The 22,956-nt window shown below is 41.3% G+C and overlaps 1 protein-coding gene across 6 annotated transcripts in view; it reads right to left on the bottom strand.

Annotated features, from left to right (window-relative positions):
- The window catches only part of ephb2b (eph receptor B2b), a 175,619-nt gene that overhangs the window by 122,146 nt on the left and 30,517 nt on the right, over positions 1–22,956 (bottom strand). For 4 of the 6 annotated variants that reach the window (XM_034287449.1, XM_034287451.1, XM_034287450.1 and 1 more), the window contains exon 1: positions 9,154–9,190. The exons of 1 other annotated variant lie outside the window; for it this stretch is intronic. In XM_034287449.1, the coding sequence (XP_034143340.1) occupies positions 9,154–9,175 (22 nt within the window). In that variant the 5' untranslated portion in view covers positions 9,176–9,190. Of the gene's footprint in view, positions 1–9,153; positions 9,191–22,956 lie in introns of those variants that run through there. One more of the 6 variants, XM_034287453.1, reaches the window with a different exon arrangement.

Raw genomic sequence — 22,956 nt, 5'->3', positions numbered from 1 at the left:
CCAAAAAAATACATATACGTAGAAAAATGGGGGTTAATTGAATACACACAGTATTCCAATACTAAATACATTTCGGGTATTCGAATATTCGACTATCCGTGCCCATCCCTACTTCAAATATTTTCTAATGATACATACAATGTGTCATTTGATGTCTTCAACAGATAAACCATTTAGTAATCGCTTTATTATTATACAAAATGTACTACATATTTAGGTGTTATCGCGTGACCACATCTCAAGTTTGAAAATTGTTTTCTTAATAAATACTAAATAAATAAATATTGGTCAGTCAATGGAAAATAATTAATTCTCTTGGGTGAAACATTCATCTTTTAAGGCTACATCAGAAGAAATGATATATGTATATTAAAAACTCACAGCTCACATAGATTAAGGGAACACCTAAATCACACAGTGGATCTCGATGAACGAAATATATTAAAGTTCACAATCTTCACTATACATTGGTTGAGAACAGAATTACGTAAAAAACGGTCAATGGAAAAACAAAATCACCAAACGATTGAGAGCTGTATTGAAACTCAACACGAAAATCTAAGTAAACTATTGGAATCGCCTGACTGTTTCCAACTTCCCAGAGTGTTCAACTTGCGTGAATTTAATCACGGCAACTCATAATGTGGCCCCCACATGCTTGTATGCAGTCTGGGAAAACATCTTGACAGGCTCCTGATGAGACAGCAGATGGTGTCCTGTGGGATCTCCTCCTAGACATGGAGCAGGCATCAGTAAGCTCCTGGACAGTCTGTGGCGCTCCTTGGCGGTGTGGGATGCACCAATTCATAATGTCCCAGAGGTTCTCAGTTGGATTCAGGTCTGGGGAACGTGAGGGCCAGTCAATGGCATCAATGCCTTCGTCATCCAGGAACTGCCTACACACTCTGGCCACATGAGGCTAGGCATTGTCCTGCATCAGGAGGAACCCAGGGCCCAAGTCAATACAGAGTCAAAGTAGAATCTCTCAACCAGGGCTCCAATACCAGGAACATGTGGAGTGGTCTGAGAAACATAACTGACTATAAAGGCAATACAGGTAGTGTGGGGGAAGTGTCGGCTTCTCTCAGAGGAACTGAACTCTTTCTATGCTCGCTATGAGAACATCATCCCTGGCATGGATACTCAATTGGACCAGGACGGCTGCCCTTTCCAAATGACCAGGTCAGACGTCTGTAAAGCCCTAAAAAGGATTAACACCCGCAAGGCTCCTGGACCAGATAATATCTCAGGCTGTCTTCTCAAGGTCTGTGCTGACCAACTGGCTGATGTCTTTGCTGATATCTTCAAACTATCGCCACGTCAGTCAATGGTCCCCACCGGCTTCAAAAAGTCCATCATTGTTCCTGTGCCAAAAAAGCAAAAAGTCCTCTGCATGATTGACTACCACCCTGTAGCACTCACAGCAATCATCATGAAGTGCATTGAGCGGCTGGTTAAAACACCTCACATACTCCATGCGTGCAACACTTGACCCGCTACAGTTTGCCTACAGAAAAAACAGATCCACAGGGGAAACCATCGCTCTTACCCACCACTCTGCACTCTCTCATCTGGCCAAAAGGAACACATATGTGAGAATGCTGTTCATTGACTATAGCTCAGCCTTCAACACCACTGTGCCCCACAAGTTGGCAGTTGAGCTCAGGGATCTGGGTCTCGACCCCGCTATGTGCAGATGGATCCTGAACTTCCTGATGGGCAGACCCCAGGTGGTGCGGATGGGCAACACTACATCCTCCTCACTGACTCTCAGTACTGGCTCCCCCCAGGGCTGTGTGCTGAGCCCACTGTTGTACTCTCTTTTCACTCACGACTGCCTGGCAACTCATGTCTCCAACACCATCGTTAAGTTTGCTGACGACACCACCATCATAGGCCTGATCTCTGACAACGACGAGTCAGCCTATAGAGACGAAGTAAGGTCACTGACTTCGTGGTGTCAGGATAACAACCTCCAGCTCAATATCAGCAAAACAAAGGAGATAATTGTTGATCACAGGAAGCAGCTGCGGGAAGACCGCGCCCCCGTACACATCAATGGGTCTGCAGTAGAGAGAGTTCACAACATCAGGCTCCTCTGGGTCAACATCAGTGATGACTTGACCTGGTCTCATAACTCTAACTTCGTGGTGAAGGAGGCCAAGAAATGTCTCTTCTTCCTACGCCGATTAAGGAGATTTGGCATGGATTCCAGGATACTCACCAACTTCAACAGATGCACTATCGAGAGTATCCTGACCGGTTGTGTCACCGCCTGGTATGGCAGCTGCACCGCCCTCGACCGCAAAGCACTACAGAGGGTGATTAAAACAGCAGAGAGCATCACAAGGTCTGACCTGCCATCCCTGCAAGATCTCTACACAGAGAGGTGTAGGAGGAGGAGCAAACTGATCATTCCAGATCCCAGCCACCCATGCCACAGACTGTTTACCAAGCTGCCCGACAGGCAGAATGTACAGGAGTATTCAGTCCAAAACAAACAAGCTACGGGACAGCTTCTTTCCACAGGCTATAAGGCTGCTCAACCTGGGAACCCCTCTTTCCTTCCATAGTCTCATGCACACCTGTCACTTTATATCATGCACACCTGTCACTTTTACATTGCACTATGGTTGTGTAGTTGTATAGTTATTAGTATTAGATGTGTGTTTTTGTATTGTGTTATTACTGATTGATTGTGTTATCTTATTTTTTTTAATTAAATTACTGTTACTTTTTAACTTTTAACTGCACTGTCGGGAGTAGGAAAACCAAGCATTTCGTTGCCCTAACTTTATTATTATTCATTATTGCAAATGACAAATAAACCTTTTGAACTTTTGAACTGAACTGCACCACCGTAGGTCTAACAGCAGTCGGGTACCGTTGATTAGCACGTGGAGGTCTGTGCAATCGTCCAAGGATATGAGCTACGAGCACAGGTCCCACTAGATGATGTCAGGCCCTCATGCCACCCTCATGGAGTCTGTTTCTGATGGTTTGGTCATTTTGCAGGGCTCTGGCAATGCTCCTCATGTTTTTCCTTGCACAAAGGAGCAGATACCAGTCCTGCTGCTGGGTTGATGCCCTTCTACAGCCCTGTCCAGGTCTCCTTGTGTAATCGCCCATCTCCTGGGCTCCATTCTCTTTAAACTGTACTGGGAGACACAGCAAACCTTGCGACACCACCTATGGATGTGCCATCCTGGTGACACTGATTTGCCATCATTGGATGGATGGAGTTAAAAGTAACATGAGTTGGTGTTGGGACTGCTTTTGGGTTTTGGCATTATCGCATGGGTCTGGATTAGGTTTGGGCAAGAGAGGTTTATAAGTGAGGTGTTTGCGTCTCTATGTGTGAATGTAGGTATGCAAATCTGGATATGAGTCTGTATGTGTCATCTGGGTGTATAAGTGATCTTAGTTGTGTGTATAAATAGGTGGATGGTATATACACATCCCTAAGATCACATCCATGCCACAAACTGTTTGCCCTCCTCCAATCAGGCAGGCGGTACATGTCTTGCCGTTCTCACACCAGCAGGTTCAGGAACAGTTTCTTTCCATCTACTGTAACCCTGTTGAACTCTGTGACCCATCACTAACCATACCCACCCTGTGTACTACTGAACTCTGTCACTGCCTTACAAAGTATGATAAGGACATTTTCAGTTATCTACTGGTATGTATTTCATTTGCACATGCCGACTTGCACCTTAAAATTGCCTTCATTGGACATTTAGAACTGCCACTGTACTTACATTTTCAATTGTTACATACACATGTATCAAACCTCATTGCTGTAATCCCTGCATTTCAGTTGCACATGCTACCCTACTACTTCAATTTGCAACCATTTTCATGCACAATCCCTTTATTTCAGGGGCTCAAGTTGTATTGGACAAATTAACACAACCATGAATAAAATGTTCGTTTTTAATACTGTGTTGAGAATCCTTTGTAGAAAACGACTGCTTGAAGTCAGTAACGCATGGACATAACCAAACACTGGGTTTCCTCTTTTGTGATGCTTTGCCAGGCCTTTACTGTAGCTGTCTTCAGTTTTCACTTGTTTGTTGGTCTTTATGCTTTAAGTTTCGTCTACTGCAAGTGAAATGCATGCTCGATCGGGATTAGATCAGGTGACGGATTCAGCTATTGTAGAATATTCCACTTCTTTGCCTTAAAAACTCCTGGGATGTGTTCGCAGTATGTTTTGGGTCATTGTCCATCTGTAAAGTGAAGCGCCGTCCAATCAACTTTACTGAATTTAGCTGAATCTGAGCAGAGAATATATCACTATTCACTTCAGAATTAATCTGGCTTCTTCGGTCTTCTGTCACTTCATCAAGAAACACTAGTGACCCAGTGTCACTGGAAGCCCTTCATGGCCATGACATCACACTGCCTTCACCGTGTTCGGATCATGAGCTGTTCCAAGCCCTCTCCATACTTTTTTATTCCCATCATTCTGGTACAGGTTGATCTTCATCTGTCCAAAAAATGCTGTTCCAGAACTGGGCAGGCTTTTTTAGATGTTTTCTGGTTAAATCTAATCTGGCCTATTCTATTCTTGAGCCTTATGAATGGGTTGCACCTTGTGGTGACCCCTACTTATTTGCTCTCATGAAGTCTTCTCTTTAATGATATGCCCACCTCCTGGAGAGTGTTATTCACTTGGCTGGATGTTGTGAAGGTTTTTTCTTTTTACCATGGAAAGGATCCTGCGATCACCAAAGCCAAACACCACTGCACCACTCTGGGTGCATTTTGGTTTCAAGCCAAATTAAGCAATATTTTTGAGGAGGAACATTTTCGTATTTGCTCCAGAATGGTCAAAAGCGAAAAAACCACAAATCTGAAGAACCATTTCCGGATCCACCACATGCATTCTTACAATATTCTTAGACATTATAATAGTGGCATAAAATTAACAATATAGACAATTAAATTGTTAATTGCAATTATTTGTGTGAGAATGAATCGTCAACTAAAATGTCATAATTGTGACGGGCCTAGGTTTGTGTCTGTGTGAGGTGGGTATGTCTGGGGTTGTAGATAACATTTCTATTTATTTAAAGAGGTGAAGTTATGTTAATACAGATGGTACAGAGAGATAATCTTCTAGCTCATGGCTGATCTACCCCCCCCCCCCCCCCCCCCCCCCAGTGTAATATCGTTCCGAGTGTAATATCGAACAAAAATATGGACATGACAGTGGCAGACATTACTGCACAATCTGATGTTAATTATAATCTCAGAATGCAAAATATTTTGTGCGCATGACAAAAGATATGTGCTCGAGACCTCTGCTCGCTTGAGTTGCACTACATTTCTCACCAGAACCATTCACAGCAATTGCCACTAATCGGACACCTAAAACCTCCCCACTGAAAAGAGGCTCCTGAGGTCCAAAGAAGAAGCTCTAGAGTTATACAGAAAATCTGTTCACAAGAGAATAAGACCACAGCATAAACTGCTTAAGAGGTATTGAAACAGATCTTTGATTCAATTATTTTATTAAACTATCCAATTACAATGAACAGTTTCTACTTTAAACAGCAGTAAAGTTGCTTTTAAACAAAGCCATGTGTTAGTGGACTGAAGCATTGAATGCATTTCAAGCTTATGCTTTTTTACCTTGTTCTTTGTTCTGTTAATTACTTCCCATTCACAAAGTTGCCATGTTTTTGAGGTTGATGCCATGAACAAAACATTGATATTACAACACATCCTCAATTCCTTTCAAAAGTTGTTTCACAGCATTCCGTCATGTGAGCTAATCATTTAACCATTGATATGTTCTATGCTGTTTTGAGGCACTCTGCATTGATGAAATGTCTACCAATGGGATGTTTAATCTACTTGCAAGAAACATCCGTGGTCACACAAAATAAATATTTATAAACTATTAACAAACCATTTTATTTGAGGCCACTCGAAAAGGATTAACTAAGTTTATTGATCCTTAATGAATAATTTATAATATGCAGTAATTAGAAAGTGATACTGCACAAAGAAACAAATAGGTCCACACCCACCCACCCACCCCCCCCCCCCCCCCCCCCCCCCCCCCACACACACACACACAGAAATATATTTGCCTAACTTTTATGGGCAAAACCTTCAAAACACAGCCAGTATGGAAGTACACCTCACAGGAAAAGCTACTTTAGCTGAGCCTTCTTTAAGCCAATCGCTAAACTGTGACTTTTACATCAAAGAAACCACTTTTTCACTGTGGTGGAAATGGCATGTTACAGCATCAGTACAAATGTGTTAGTAAATGTAATTTTCTACTTGATGTACTGGCTACAGTACATAGTTAATGCAGATATATATTTGCAGACTAACATAGACCCCAGGGTGAAGTCTCCTTGTGGACAGGGGTAAGTTTAGGCCCCACCAGTTACCATAAATTTAGGCACCACCATTATGGTAACTTGTGGTGCCTAAATGTGTGGACACTGACCTTGCTGCTAGTGACATATAAAGACGTAAGCCCATAATGAGGAACCATTAATGTTAACCATTTTGGGCCAAAAAGCAAGTGGAATGTTCTGTTTCACTTCAGGGATGCTATGCCTGAGACATATCCAAAATCATACTTACACAAGGTGAGTCAATTAGGACTCCCTCTACTAACACATTACAACATGTCAATGTGTGTTACATGAGTCACAAATCTCGCATTCAAAATTAAATTGGGGCTTTAGGTGCCATTGTCCCAGATTTATAGTTAACTGGTGGTTATTCTTCAGCCCTACATGCCCAGTTCTGGGGTTCTGATGATGATGTAGGGGCTCTAGGAGTGATGAGGTGGGACTGATTGAGACAAGGCTGAGGCTGAGGATCTAGGCTTCCCCGGACAAAGAGAAAGGAAGTTGGGCAGTTGATTTTGGCATGAGACCATTCACTGTGAAATATGCTACCACACACTGTACGTGGAGTACTCTGCTGACAGAATGATACAGCACAGCTTTCCCCTGGGCAACAGGCAGGATGTTCCACAGTAATCTTTACTGAGCCCACTGTGTTATTATTCAATATAACAACCCATCAGCCTGGACAAGGAGCAATGATAAATAACATAAAAGTAAATCAACCAAATATTCTTGCTACTGTAACACAACTTTCAAGCCATATATGTACAGCCTTGAATTGTTCAAAGAGTCTCTAGACTTCAGTCTCTTCTGAGACAGCTTATGTTATCACAAGAGTATCTAATCCATACCTTTAGATAATTTACATTCAGAAATTATTTACTTATGGAAATATGTCAAACTACATGTTTGCAAAAAAGTCGCTGCTCCTGTTCATGATACCACATATTAGTTTAATCAAATAATCGACTAAATCATTCTCCAAAACTAGGATTACATTATCATGAAGTATGTTTACACCCAAATTAATAACTTAGAATTAACCTAAAGCAGTAGGCCAACAATGGCATTTGTCAAGTAAACACCTTATGCTACTTATCTTAACCAACATTCAGTCAATTCAAATGCTCTAATTTAAAATAAACAGGTTTTAAAAACTGTACAGAAACATTCTGCAACACAGAAAAAGCATTTAACAGTGAGGGTGAGAAGTTTTGGGAGAGCACTCACGTCCTCACTCAAAACTTTCCTTTTCAACTTTTTTGGAAAGGAAAGAAAAAGGTGCAGTGGTCTCTTAATTTTTTCCGGTGCTGTATATTGACTGATAAGTGCTCTCTATTTTGTCAAGTTATATGCTGTTCAAGTAAGTCCTTAGAGCATGACTTGAGGCAGGGTTTTTCGATCGTTATTGTGCTGGCAAAAACATTTTTACAGAAAGGAATTTTATTGTGATTCAGGCCTCATTCCTACATTTAGGAGTCCATACATTAACCAGTCAATGCCACTTCATGCTATTATACGGTATTTAAGTAGTCATCAATTATACCAGTGTAACTAACAATGACGTCAGCAGGGGTTGGGTAGCTTACTTTTTAAATGTAATCCGTTACAGTTACAAGTTACCTGTCCACATTTGTAATCAGTAACGTAACTTTGTGATTACTCAAACTCAGTAAAGTAATCTGATTACTTTCATATTACGAGTTATTGGAAAACAAATAGGAATAGCTTATAACCAACTGAACACCTTATGCGGGATCAATCAATGTTAGAGTTTACATAGCTGGCCAAAAACGGAATTCACATTTTACATTATGGGTTGTGTAGGGTACAGTACCTTTGGAAATAGGTTTCTAAACCGTTGCTTTTTACTTCAATATGATTGGGCTACATCTCTACATTACAGGCTAAAGGTCTGTCAGATATTCAGTTATTCCAATTAATCCAATAAACCTTGATCTTCCAGAATCTAACTTGTCTGAACATAACCCAAAATCTAATGATGCTTAAGCCTGTTCTGTTATTTGTGTTTTATTAACATTTTTGATTGCTTCAAAACATTGTTGAAAAATAAATGGCATTTACTGGAAAAGGGTATTGACATTGTTGTATATAAAAATTAAGATATCTGTAGCTTTTCGCGAATAACCTAAATCTGCAGTAGTCTGATGATTTGCTCCACAACCAACAATGTTACATAAACCCCCGCATTTGCAATCGTGAACACCCGCATAGAAATTAGATTTACCCGCGCCAACGTAACCAGCGATTATTATGGCCACCAGTGATGGATTTTCAAAACGCAATGAAATAAATAAACTGTGATTATATTGTGTTAAACTGAGTAACGTCATCTCCTTGTTTCATTGCGGGCCGGCTGAACTACGCTTGCCTGGTTTCTTGTCTGTGCATTTTTTGTAAGCCGTTACTCCCCAACTCTGGATGTCAGCCAGCAAAATATCTAGTTACCTATTCATAGCTTAAATGGTTCCAAACCGGTCCCAAATTTCCAAAAACCATGGATTAAAAAATACACGTGCATTTGAATTCTGCTTCGGTTTGTAATGTTTGCATTTTAGTTGCGCATTTTATAGTCCATAAAAGTTGCACTTACCTGCCAGCACCTGCTACGTACTGGCAGACCTAACGTCAACCCAGCAAGCACGTGAGACCTGAGACGACACATACTATACTATACTAACGTACATGAACACCAAACTAGCTAGTTAACTATAATATATATCATTATTATTATTATTATATAACCTACCAACTGGTCTGTGGGTATCCATTCTCACACAGATGAGCTGACATTCGCCTTTCATATTGAAGGTAAAGGAATGACGTCTGCAAATTATTTGAATATATGTTCTTAGATACAAGTTCAGAGAGCACCACTACACCTCTGGTTCAACCCCAGAGACCCCTCTCTAGTACAGAAACTCCTTTCACTTCAGCCACGAAGGGGAAGATCAGCAAGAAGAAAGTGAATGAATGTCACCGAGCGGTATGTCGTATTACCTTGTGCATTCCATTCAGGCCAGGTAAGACCATACATTTTCTCTTAACAATTCAAATGCCACAGCAACTCCCGGTACAACGCAACCTGTCTGCAGACAAAAATTATATTCTAATATGCCTATATGCCCAACATTAGAATTATTTTATTTTTTCTAATAAATCCATTTACATAACCTAAATAATTGCACAATGATGCCTAGCCTGTGAGAATCAGTTTTGTTCCGTTTTGTTTTTGCCTTCGTCCCGAATGTAGCCCATTCTGTTTGGTTTTTGTCTTTCGTTCTTGAATGTAGCCTGTCCTTCTGTTATTGTTTTCACCTGTGTCTTGTTGTCTCCTTATTTAGCCTGCCCAGTTCTGTTTAGCGTTGGTCGAGTCATTGACTGTGTTTCATGTGTGTCCTAGATTGCCTTGTCTTCCTGCCATCATGTTTTTCGCCTGCCCTTGTGTTGTTCTTTGAAACCTGGACATTTTACATAGCCTATCTTAGTCTGCTTTTAATAGCCATTAGCTAAAATCTGACAATAGAAAAAATCGCATTATTTTGAAGACTCCCTGATTTACCTGCTTTTCTTTCCTATTTGGTTTACAAAGTGGCAGTAAGGCATAATCCTACAGTTGCATCTTCCCTTTCAGTTTTTTACCATTAGCTAGTCTATATATCCATCTGTCACATTACAAAACCACTCGCATCAAGTGCTCATTTGAACATGGTGTTCTGCCGATGGCCGCCATCTACCCAATGAACACATTGCAGTGCTTGTAATGTGAATTAGTTATTCATAGTTATTGAACTTTAAAGCTAAATATGATGATTTCATTGGCCTTGTGTTTAAACATTTAAGTATGGGACCATTGGTGAATGCACATCATATTTTTCTGGCCTTTCGTCCTGCAATTGTCCCAAAGTCTGTGATGAACCGTACCAGACATATTTTTTATTGTCCTTGGGCCGCCGGGAAGCCGTTAATTTCAGATCCTGCCCCCAAACAGGGATTGTTTTTGCAGATGGTGGCCACATACAATTATTCTCTCCTTATCCTTCCTGACTGATTATTCTCTAGTTTCGCATTTTGTTAGTGTCCTTGTCACTACTGGTAGCATTAAGCAGTACCTTCAGCCCATTTAGGTTGCACAGGTAGTCCAGCTACTCCAGGATGGCACATCCATACATGCCATCACAAGAAGGTTTGCTGTGTCTCCCAGTACAGTCTCATGAGCATGAAGGAGATACCAGGAGACCGGCCGTTACACAAGGAGAGTTGGACAGGGCCGTAGAAGGGCATCAACTCAGAAGCAGAACCGGAATCTGCTGCTTTGTTCAAGGAAAAACCGGAGGAGCACTGCCAGAGCCCTATAAAATGACCTCCAGTGGTCTACTGGTGTGCTCGTTTCTGACAAAACTGAGGGTGGCATGAGGGCTCAACATCCTCTAGTGGGATCTGTGCTCACAGCCCAGCACCGTTCAGTTCAACTGGCATTTGCCAGAGAACACCCAGAATTGGTCTGCCACTGGCGCCCTGTTCTCTTCACAGGTGAGAGCAGGTTCACACTGAGAGCGTGATAGACATGAAATTGTCTGGAGACGCCGTGGTAAATGTTATGCTGCCTGCAACATCATCCAGCATGACCAGTTTGGCAGTGGGTCAGTGATCTTCTGGGGAGACATATCCTTGGAGAGTCACACAAACCCCCATGTGCTAGCCAACGGTACCTTGACTGCTGTTAGGTACCGGGATGAAATCCTCTGACCCATTATCAGATCTTATGCTGGTGCAGTGGGCCCTGGGTTCCTCCTGGTGCAGGACATTGCCCGGGCTCATGTGGCCAGAGTGTGTAGGCAGTTTGTGGATGACGAAGGTATTGATGCTATTGACTGGCCTTCATGTTCCCCAGACCTGAATCAAACTGAGAACCTCTGCATGAACATTAATGGCTTGTAAGTGTGGTGTTACAATGTAAGGGGACACGCAACAGAAGTAAATCTTCTTGGCCAGTCATACATTTATAGAACAGTATCGGCCATTGTAAAACAATTCTTTCCAACAAAGTAATCCACCAAATCACACTTCTGGATGTTCTGTTACCAACGATGCAATGCATGAAATCACATTTCAGGATATTCTCTTGATAATAATTAAATTTGGACTGATAATAAACTGGTTTATTAAAAAATGGCTTATGCAAAAGTAGCCGACTACGTTACTGCACAAGGACCAAGAAGATGGACAATTCACAGTGGTCTCAGATGTTGTTTTCAGCAGACTTGAACCCTGTTACAATATTAACAATGGGAAATGCTACCATACGCAGATGCTTCATGAAACATATGCTCAGGTTGTGAATACGGTGAAGACTGGTCACACCAGAAGAGACACAATACATGGCCTTCAAAGCTGACTGCTGGTCAGGCACTACTGAATCACTGATGAGCCTTACAGGACATTTTATCCATAAGGACTGGAACAGACAGCAGGACGTGTTAAATGTCAAGACTATGACTGAATCACATAGATCGCAGTACATTCATGAGACATTTGATGGTAGGGCCAACATGGTGAAAGGCAAGAGGCTAACTGAGCTTCCAGACTTAAGCTGTGCTGCTAAACTGCTACAGCTCAGAGAGCTGTGCTGGACATTATTGCCACGTTGAAGAGCTGTGCAGGTCACTTTGGCCATTCCGCTGGCCAAAGAAAGGCTGAGAGCAATTCAAGAGGAGCTTGGCCCCAACACATAGAATCATCCAAGCTGTTCATACTCACTGGAACTCAGCACTACACATGCTGCAGAGGATGTTTGAGCAGCGGCTTGCACTGAATGTGTATGCCAGTGATCATGACCATATCAGCTGCCAATCTGCTGAACAGTGGGATATCGTGTCAAACATCATAGAGACACTGGACACTGGAAATGAGCCACTCAGAGTCTTCCGCCAAATGCATAATCCCCAGTGTATCTGTTCTGAAACTGATGCTGCAACAGGAGGGTCCGTCATCAGCAGGCATCAGAATCTTGCGGAAGACCATGCTTGACAGGCTGACAAGGCGATTCTCCAAGGCAGAGGACATAAAGTGTTTGGTGTCGGCAACTGTCTTTGATCCCCTTACAAGGGCAAGGCTTTCACTTTAGCAGACAGTAGAGAAAGCAAATGAATGGCTGAAAGAAGAAGCTGCACAAGAGAAGCTGGAAGAGACTGGTGAAGTGGAGGATCCAATAAAAAGACAGAGTTCAGACTGATCGCCCTCCAACTCTTGTGGACATTCTGTATGCTAAACTTCTTGGAGCAGCTCACCACACACTTGAAGCTCTGCTCCAGATCAGCTTCGAAACTGAGCAGGAGTGTTACCTGAAAGAGTCAGTGGTTGAGGGGAGGACTCGACCATTGGAGTGGTAGAAGAGAAATGAGGGGAGACTTCAAAGACTTGCTGCACTGGCCAGAAAATATCTCTATCCGCCACCCTCCACCATCCCAAGTGAGTGAGTGTTCAGCGAGGTCGGAATCCTATACGACAAGAGGAGGAGCCGCCTTTCTGGAGAGAATGCAGACAAGCTCTGTTTCCTCCATTATAATATCAGGCTTCTCAACTGGAATTACTGACTTTGAGGGGAAGAAATGCCTAAAAAAATATATCTCCTACCCGCTGAGTTACTTTACTACTAGATTCAGTCAGTTTGATATTCAGTTCCAGATGTATTTATTTATTTAGGTATTTACTATTTTGAATTAGATGTTCAGTTAAACAGTTATCCTGTTTATAATATAGTCAAAGACTGTAAATCTCAGAGTGTCAATTTATTTTCACAGAGGGGGTGTTATTGTCCGATTAATCGTCTATCAGCTTTTTCTGTTCCAAGCTATTGTTATTATATCGGCCTTTAAAAATCCACTATCGGTCGAACTCTAGTAGAGACTGAGGGATTGCAACATGTTCAGCAGTTGACAGAAGACTACAGCAGGTACCAAGTGCGTGTCCTTTCCCACCCTCTCTGCATTCCTCTTAACAGTCAGGCTTGTTACAGCTCTCTGAGACGCTCCATTTCCAGCCCACCTCCTTTAAGTTCCTTGAACCGAAGAGGAGACAAGTGTACTTCCACCTGGCGGTGATAATTTTACCAGGATGCCTGGACTTGGGGACCACACATATTAGGGAACCCAGGCATGAGAGCCCTCTGTCCAGTGCTATGAGCTAGCCGTCCTCCTGACTATGGAAGAGTTATGGTCGGTCATGGTCCCTCAGATTTCTATAAAGCTCATGCTCTTTGGCAGGCTTCACAGTGGGTATAGTCTTGTACTTCTGGGACCATTACTCCTGTCTGTGGAATATAAAGACACACAGTCAGGATATCCCTCTTCACTAACCCAAATATCTCTCCACACATTCTCACCCAAAAATCCTTTCCATTAACATGCTCTCCATCACTGACTTTCTTTAAGATTTTAATAGTGGCAAGGCCAAACCTTTTTGAAAACCCAGTCCTGCCAATGAAGAGTCATTCTGACTCAAATATTTTCACAAATATATTTGTAATAATAAATGTATCATATATATGCTTTTATAAAAATTGTATTGCAGGTTTGTTTATGAAGGTATTGGGTGTTATTAGAATACACAAAAGGTATAATTAAAGTGAAATGTCACTGCTGTTCTATTGACCTATATACACTGGTGAGCCAAATCATTATGACCACCTGCCTAATATGCTGTTGGTCCATTCATATTTCAAATGTCGCCAAAACTGCAATAACCTACAGAGGCATGAACTCTACAAGATCCCTGAAGGTTTCCTGTGGTAACTGGCACCAACACATTAGCAGCAGATCCTTCAACTCCTGTAAGGTGCAAGTTCAAGCCACTGTGGACTGGACTTGTTGGTCCAGCACACCCCAAAGATGCTCAATTGGATTGAGATCTTGGGAATTTGGAAGCCAGGGCAACACCTTGAACTCTTCATCATGATCCTCAAACCATTCTTGAAAAATGTGTGCAGTGTGGCAGGATGTATTATCCTTCTGAAAGAGACCATTGCCATTAGGGAACACCACTGCCATGAAGGGTTGTACCTGGTCTGCAACAATGTTTAGGTAACTGGCACATGTCAAATTGACATCCACATGAATGTCTGGACCCAGCATTTCCCAGCAGAACATTCACCAGAGCATCACACTCCATCCACCGGCTTGTTGTCTTCCCACAGTGCATTCTGGTGCCATCACATCCCCAGGTAAATGGCACACATGTACGCGGCTGTCCACGTGATGTAAAAGAAAACGTGACTCACGGACCATGCAACTTTCCACAGTTCCGACGCTCGTGTGCCAATTGTAGACACTTTTGACAGTGGACAGGGGCTCATCATGAACACTCTGACCGGTCTGCAACTACGCAGCCCCATACGCAGCAGGGTGCAATTCATTGTTTGTTTGAAAAATTCCTCCTGTAACCATCATTAACATTTTCTATGACTTGGGTCACATTAGACCTTCGGTCGGTTCGGATCAGACTGGATAACCTTTGTTGCCCTCACACATCGATGAGCTTTGGGCACCCAACACCCTGTCGCCGATTTGTGGTTTGTCCCTCCTTGGACCACTGTCGGTAGGTACTTACCACTGGTGACCGGGAGTACCCCACAAGCCTTGTCGTTTCAGAGATGGTCTGACCCAGTTATCTGACCGTAACCATTTGGCATTTGTCAAAGTTGCTTAAGTCTTTACTCCTGCACATTTCTCATGCATCCAACTGATTTTTTTCTTACCATCTAATCTACCTAGACCTTGAGGTGTACCCTTCTTAGGAGATGATCAACGTTATTTGCTTCACCTGTGAGTGGTTATAATGTTTTGGCTCATCAGCCATAATGGTATTAACATATCAAGTGTGCCCAATGTCCAATTTTAATGATGAATCATGATATGATTGTTTCGGAATTTTAAACAGACTAGCTAGTTAGCAAGCTCCAGAGAATCTGTAAAAGCTAGTACTGCCTCATTTAAAAAGCCTACCCTCAAGGGTTGGAAAAGGGCTACCCTCAAGTGTATTCTTTACAAAGCCAGAGCAAATTAGTCAACCTGGAATCCTGCAATGCCATGGCCGACAATGGCAACTTATATCACCTACCACAAGTGTGATCAAGCCAAACACAAAAGCCTTAATAATAGCAACAAAACATGACTCCATTCATTTTTAGATTAGATGGTAGGCTCAATCACTGACATTGGTTAAACTTACCAGGGGCTGAAAATGTTGGAAATACTGCTACAGTACATAATAATATTTGACACAACTCCAAAAACTCAAAATTAGGTAGGGAGACAACACCCCAATTATTGTTGAGTGGTGGATTTCCCTTTTAAAATAAGATGATAGAATTTTCATTAAACGTTACATTATTTGATATAAAATGTACATGGCGTGTATCACTATCGATTGGGGATATGTTTTTACATATATAATAATTATTATAAGTTTTATCAAGTCACTTTAATGGTGCAAGAGACATGTCACCCTATGACGCTGCACCCGCGATAGCTCGACCCTGCTCTCCCTGAGTGAGAGTGCACAGTAAGAGTGTCCAGCGCTAACTTCAATCCAATTATCAACTTAGACCAATTTTAGATATCGATCATTATTCCCTTTTTAACAGTTTGTAGGTTGCTTGATGTGGTGAGCATTGTTTCGGTAGGGCAGAAGGCCAGTCACAAGGGGCCACTGCAGAGGGAAACTGTTCAGGTGGGGGTTTCTTTGGTGATGATTTACCTGTATTGCCAGGCAGCCCTCAGCCTGTAGGAGGTTTATTAATGAAACAGTGGGTGGCTAGGGTGGGATTGGACTAAAATGATCTTGCCTGCCTGCTTCCTAACCTTACAGTCATCTTGATGGCGGGCAGCCGATGACCCACCAGACACAATTCCAAAAAGCCTGTTCACATAGACTTATAGTGTCTACTACCTCTAATCTCTGAGAGCTAAATACTCCAATACACGTAAACACCAAGTGAAAAGTGGTGCAGTACAAAAGAGAGGAGACATTCCAGACCACAACTCCCACTGTGTATTTCTCAATAATTTTGCACTACATCCCGTCCAAAAAACCTCCTTGAAATCCTCATTATGTGCAAGCATTGTTCCTAAGAACTTTCTTGACCCTTCATTAAGCCTATGAGTTTTCTCATCTGTCTACATCTCTGGCAGATATATACACACTCTTCACATGCACATCCTTGATTTTCTATAGAACTTTCACATCATTATGAGAAATCAAGCCAGGGAAAAGGCTAAAGAAATTATAATTCCCTATTTACCCTATCCTGAAAAACCCAACTTTATGTGTATTCAAATATATACAAAAACATTTACCTTGTGCAAAATATAGCACTTCCCTCCCAAAATAGGATTGGAGAAATTATTTATTCATATCTTAATTTTGAGAGTATGCTATGCTTGAGTACTATCTGTAACAACTATCTTTGTCACTATGTTATTTTAAGTCATAAAATCTGATATATTCCAACCACATAAAATATGAAACACTATGCTCTTATGGAGACCTGAAATTATTTTATCAGTTCAAGTAATATGGTGAATTTTACACCAAGCCTTACTGAGGACACGGTGGGCCTATTACCAGATAACCCCCCTCAGATCTCTACATATGCATTGGCTGTAGGATTTAAGGGTCCATTTGGGATTGGGCCTTAGCCTGTCCCGAATCAACACCTAGCCCATACCCTCCAGATTGTAAACACTTCTGGAGATCTGAGAGGGAATGTTGGGTGGTGACAGGTTGTTTTCTAGACAGCTAGGCTCCAACAGTCCTTCTGGTTTGTGGTGGACCATCAGCAAACACTTGAGGCATTTGTTGGATGTTACATTTCATTGCTGACCACACACCGATTTGCAATGGTGTAAGCTCAACACACTACAAATTATTAAAGTTCAGTTACTGCGCAATGTAATGTAATTGTAAATTATTTTTATCAGAAGCACCAGAATATTTTGAATTAACAGTTTTTAATTTTTAAAAACTACCGCTCATCCAATTTGGAGTACTGCTCATCCAAGTTGTATTTACTTCCATAATGTACACATCCCTCCCACAAACCAACATCACGGCTGCACTGTGTGAACAGCATAAGAATATCAACCAACATGAACCCTCTCAGACTTAATCGTTGCTAGTGATTTTATTCAAGCAAACTTAAAACAAACTGTAACCTAAATATCACTAACATGTTTTTTTCCCACAAAAGGGAAAATACTGTAAACCATGTATATACAAATATTTTGAGCTATACTCCACCCCCTATTTAGACATTCAGATGACATCTCCAAGTTTAGATTACAAGATTCCTTTGAAAATACAGCCCGTAAGATGTTCAGAGATGTATCCACAAAGGATTCCAAAACAGGAATAAACATTAGCATTCACAGACGTCATAATGAAATGAAATGAGGATGACTTTTAAGGCCCACTGCACAGCGATAGAAATTGTGCAGGGTGTGGAATTTTTATACTATTTTAGGTTCACCCTTATGTCACACTGATCTATTTTTGTATAGAAAGACCCATAAATACTCAAAGGCATTATGGACCTGACAATTGTATTTGATACTGGCCAAAAATACAGAATCGGGTATCAGCGACAGCAAGTCTATGTAATAAGACAAAGCCACAAAAAAGATTGTTGTCTATGAGAGGCAGACCGGGAACTCAACAACAACTACAGTAATGTCTGCAGTCTGAATTTACTGTACACTTGAAATAGCCACTAGTTAAGCAAGTAACACATTTGCAAATGTGTTTCAAGGGGTGACAGTAGATAAGCTTAAGCTCAGGTAACTACAGATAGCTACCTAACCCAAGCTAGTTAAGTTAGCTAACGCAAGCAAATGCTAGCTAATGCCAGCTAACTAACGCTAGGCTAATTGAGAATGCATCACTTTTAACTGCGTGATTCAAAAAATTTTAAATCCTAATTTTGAAACCCTGCCTGTTTGGTTCTCTACAGCCTTTCCATGTAGTTAACCTTTCAGTTGATTAGCCAGATAGGTACTCTTTAAGTGCCTAAGGTTTGTCTAATCCCATTGATTAACTTGTAATTGGATGACAACAGGCTAAACGTGCCAATTCACATGGAATGATATGCTTTTAAACAAATTCCATGGAATTGTATGATTTTGAACAAATGCCTATATAAACTTTAAGCAAATTTGTCAGTTTCTCAGATGCCTAGTTTTCACTGCAGTGACCTATTTGTTCAATATGAATACTCTTTCCCATTCTACATTGCTATAACATTTCCAGAAATGCCTTGCTCTACCCTAAAGTGTATTTGTACATAATAAGACTTGATGTTGTTAAAATGTTTGTAAGTTCCCCAATCTCAAATATTGTTAATAAAAAGTTGTATAACACAATTCACTCTTGTAAATAAATTATGGCAATCATAGCACGTCAACTCTAGATATCAGAAGATACTCAAAGTGCAATACTCGAAATGTATATCAACAATTAAAAAGTTGTATCAGTGCATTCATAGTTCCTACTAAGAATTATGTCACAGACTCCACATGCTGTATTTCAATTGGATTTTTAATAATCATTATGTTAGACCTGATTGGCTGATACGACGGTCTAGAACCCTGGGCTGTACTTAGCCAATTTGCACTGCCCTCTGCAGGATTCTTAGGAACGGTTAATATGCAGCTACCAGGATTAAACAGGGTTCAAACAACACAGTGGGCTCCACTGTGTCTAGAGCAATATACATTGTTGTCGAGGAACCTTGTTTTTCATGCACATAACTGTTTCTTGAGTTGCAACCTGGGTCTAAAATGACCGGTTCTGAATGTTTTTTGTCTATGTGTTTATTCAACTTTTAAAATTGGCATTACTAGGGGTAACATTATATATGTCTGTTTGGCGTTGTTAATGGAATAATCGGAGGGCAGACTACTCAAACCAAAGCAAACAACCCCCACAAACACTAAGGCTAATGGTAAACTCTGAGGGCAGATCAGACCAGACGTAAAGTGAGATTCCTGGCTCGCTTGTAGCCTATGCAACAGCTCCGCTGTCATCTGAAATTAGCCTTAGAATGTGGAGGTGGAGGCCAGACACCACCATTGGCTTTATAATGTAGATAAATGTTTGTTGCAAAACCTGTTAGGTATACATACAAAGCCTGGCTTGTCCAAGATCTAGAGTAGGTCTGTGGTTTGTGTGGTTTCTTTTTGAAATGTGGGACCTCTTTCAAGAGTTCCTTCATGTAGAGCCCTCTTGTCTGTTTGCTTTCGGTCATTACAGTCACTTAAGATGATAAAGCAGTTTGATTTACTTATCTCTCAAAGAGTTTTTAGTGTCCGTCATGCCTTATGTTTGTACTTTTTTCAGAGTGTTGACCTTCTGACTATTTCAAAGATTGATCAGTTTCGACTGTGTAACCTGAACAGTGCACAAGGCATTGATCACATCCCCTCTCTCTTTACAAAGCCATCTCAGAGCTAGACTATTGTCCTATGTAGGGTAAAAGCCCATAATGTATTTGGCTGAGGGATATTGTTTTCTCAACCTGTTCAGGCCTCTGTGGACAGTTTTAAAAGTCATATAAGTGATTCATTAGATTTTTCATTTAAATGTTCGGTAAAATTGACTGAATTATAACCTAATGTTCTGCCTCCACAGACATTTCAGTGGATGCCACTGGTGTGCACTTAATCCTCATTAATATGAATAACACCAACATTTGCACGTGGGTACTGTTAAAAGAACAGCAACAGCAGTGAATCCTTATGCCATCCAAAACATGGCACAGTTTTCCCCAGCTCAGAGCTATACTAGCAAGGAATGCACATATTTAGCTACTCAGCTATGAAAAAAGACAAAGTAAAATACTGACCAATTTTTTAAAAGATTGGCAGAAACTAAACACACGCACAGTCAGGCACTGCTGACTGACATAACCTGTTGCCAGAGAGAGGGACAGCTTTCATAACTTGGGTCAATCTGGCTAATTATGGCTAAATCTGATGGAAATGTGTAAAAGTGTCGAGGAAGGAGTCATCGCTGTAACATGTTTTGCACGCTTGCAATGGCTTTTTACATAATAAATCAATTTCTGTGTGACCCCTGGTTTTTGTGGGATACTAAATAAAGATACATTGCTGTAGGCTCTAGGCAAGATGTGACAATGCTAGTGCTGGTAAAATGGATGTCAAAAGAATTTGAAGAATGATACAGAATATAATTTGCATTTTGAGAATTTACAAAGCGTTGTCATTGGTGAGCAACACTGCTCTATGTATGCAGGTACATGTTGAGATCCCCAGAAATTGATTCCCTGCGTTAGTTACAGCAAAAAATTACTGTAACCAAGGAGAATAACTTATCCGGAGAAACTGGATACACATGTTCATTCTTGACCCCAATGGGAATGAAACCCACAACGCTGGTGTTGGAAGATTTGCAGTATTGAGTTCATAAATGATCATTCATTTTGTGAATCAAACCCACAATAGTGGCATCGCACACACCATGCTCAATCAAGTGGGCTATATGTAGAGACCCTGCTAATGTTCTTGTGGTAACTGGAAAAAGAGGTGCAAAAGCTCTCCTTTCACCGAAAATTACAAAAACTTATTTTTGTTGTTTGGGAATTTAAAGATGATGGTAGTTCTTAAAGATGCCTTTGCAAATTCTGCCTGCTGTTTGCAAAAATGGCACCGCTTAGTGAAAAAGGGTCCCGATTTTTTTTTTACTTTGCCATGTGTGTGTATGTTAATTTATGCCCAATGTCTTCATAACCACTCGCTTTCAAACTTGGAATTTCACTTATGTATTATGCACATACAAACTAAATACTATACATTCAGGCCAAAGTGGGAGGTTTAATATAATACTTTGTTAAATGCAGAAATCCCAGACTGCCTCTTTAATTCCAATATTCAAGCTAACTGTATTTACTGAAACCTCTTCTGCACATTGTTCATCTGTTACACTCCCTCTACAAATCGTCTCCCACACAGACCTATTTCATCTTTAAATAAAGTATTTCCACAGCAACCATAGGAAACTTTATATGTTCTGTCTCTGCTTAGAAGCATACAGGCCAGTGCCCACTCACTCCTTTGGTATTTGTATACTACATTCTCACAGGATATAAGGCGCTTTTCATAACTATTTGGACAGGGATAATTTTGTGGTTTCGGCTCTGTACTCCAGCACATAAACACACACGTAAAAAATCTTATTTCACGTATCACAATGAATTGGGGTTCCCCAGTATTGTGCATCCACTGTGCATTCATTTTCACACAGATAATCGTTATTTAATTGAGTTCTATCATTGAACTTTACTGTGGGGAGGGCAATATAACCAGTTACACTCGCACCCTGCTCTCACTAAGTGAGAATCATGTGCAGTTATCCATCAGCTAGTGAAATCATGGCAGAGAAACATACAGATGCAGAGAACATCTCTGTTGATGCAGAGGGTTGTGAGGTGGGGCAGGAATAATGGGGGAGGGGAGAAAAGACATAAATGCGGGAAATGCAGCGGAGCTGATTCACAGGCATACTGGGCTCTGTCCTGGGAAAAGACCCAGAGCAAACCTGTCGATTGGCATGTAAATCAGGCTGGTATGTGGACGCGGAAGGGAGGGGCTCTATAAGCTTCAGAGCCGGTCATTTTCCAGTGTTCACTTCCCATCAATATCCGTGCTGATTAATGAGGAGCTGGGGGGAGAGTGGGTGGAGAGCTGGTGGGCTGCAACCAGGTGTCGGAGTAGTCACTGAATAGGAATAAAGACAGCGGGGGCAGTGATCCGCAACCAATTTCAGCAGAGCAGCTAGCTGGCCACAGGGAGTCGGAGTGGGCCGCCGGGAACACAGGGGAGGGAGGGATGCATAATGTCTTGAAAGTTTTAACTTAGAGGCTTAAACCAATGATTCTCAACTGGTTTTGTTTTTGGACCAAAATCTGACACTGATAATTCAGTCATGACCCCATATTATATGTTTTACAAAATGAATTTGCGGTCTTATTGGACAGGGGCCGTATTCACAAAACATCTTAAGGCTAAAAGTAGCTCCATACTTGCTGATTTAGGATTTACTCTTAAAAGAAATGGCTGTGTCAGTCCTAACTTTTGGACTCCTAAATCTTCGCTTCACAAAGCGTTTTAGCGCTAAAACCAGCTACCAAATCTGGGAAATGTTAGGAGTAGTCAAGAGGACTCCTAAGTCACTAAAACTAAATCACAAACAACCCTAAAGGCTGCTGCTGGCAACACGTCTTGCAATCTGGTCAACATTTTAGAAACACTTAATGACACAGAGCTTTTAAAAAGGTATCACCTTAATCGCGAGGGCATTATGATCGTAGAGCTAGTCAGGGATGCAGTCACTTCACCAACAAACAGAAACAGCCCAATAACATCAGAGATCCAATCTTTGCTACTTGGCCACAGGGAAAATGCATCTATGCAGCGCAGACGAATTACGTATCTCAGTCATCTATTAGTAGAATATTACATCAAACAATAAATCCCCTAGA

Source organism: Esox lucius, chromosome 17 (assembly GCF_011004845.1).
Source record: "Esox lucius isolate fEsoLuc1 chromosome 17, fEsoLuc1.pri, whole genome shotgun sequence".
NCBI classification, from domain to species: domain Eukaryota; kingdom Metazoa; phylum Chordata; class Actinopteri; order Esociformes; family Esocidae; genus Esox; species Esox lucius.
This window is presented reverse-complemented; position numbering and strand designations above follow the sequence as displayed.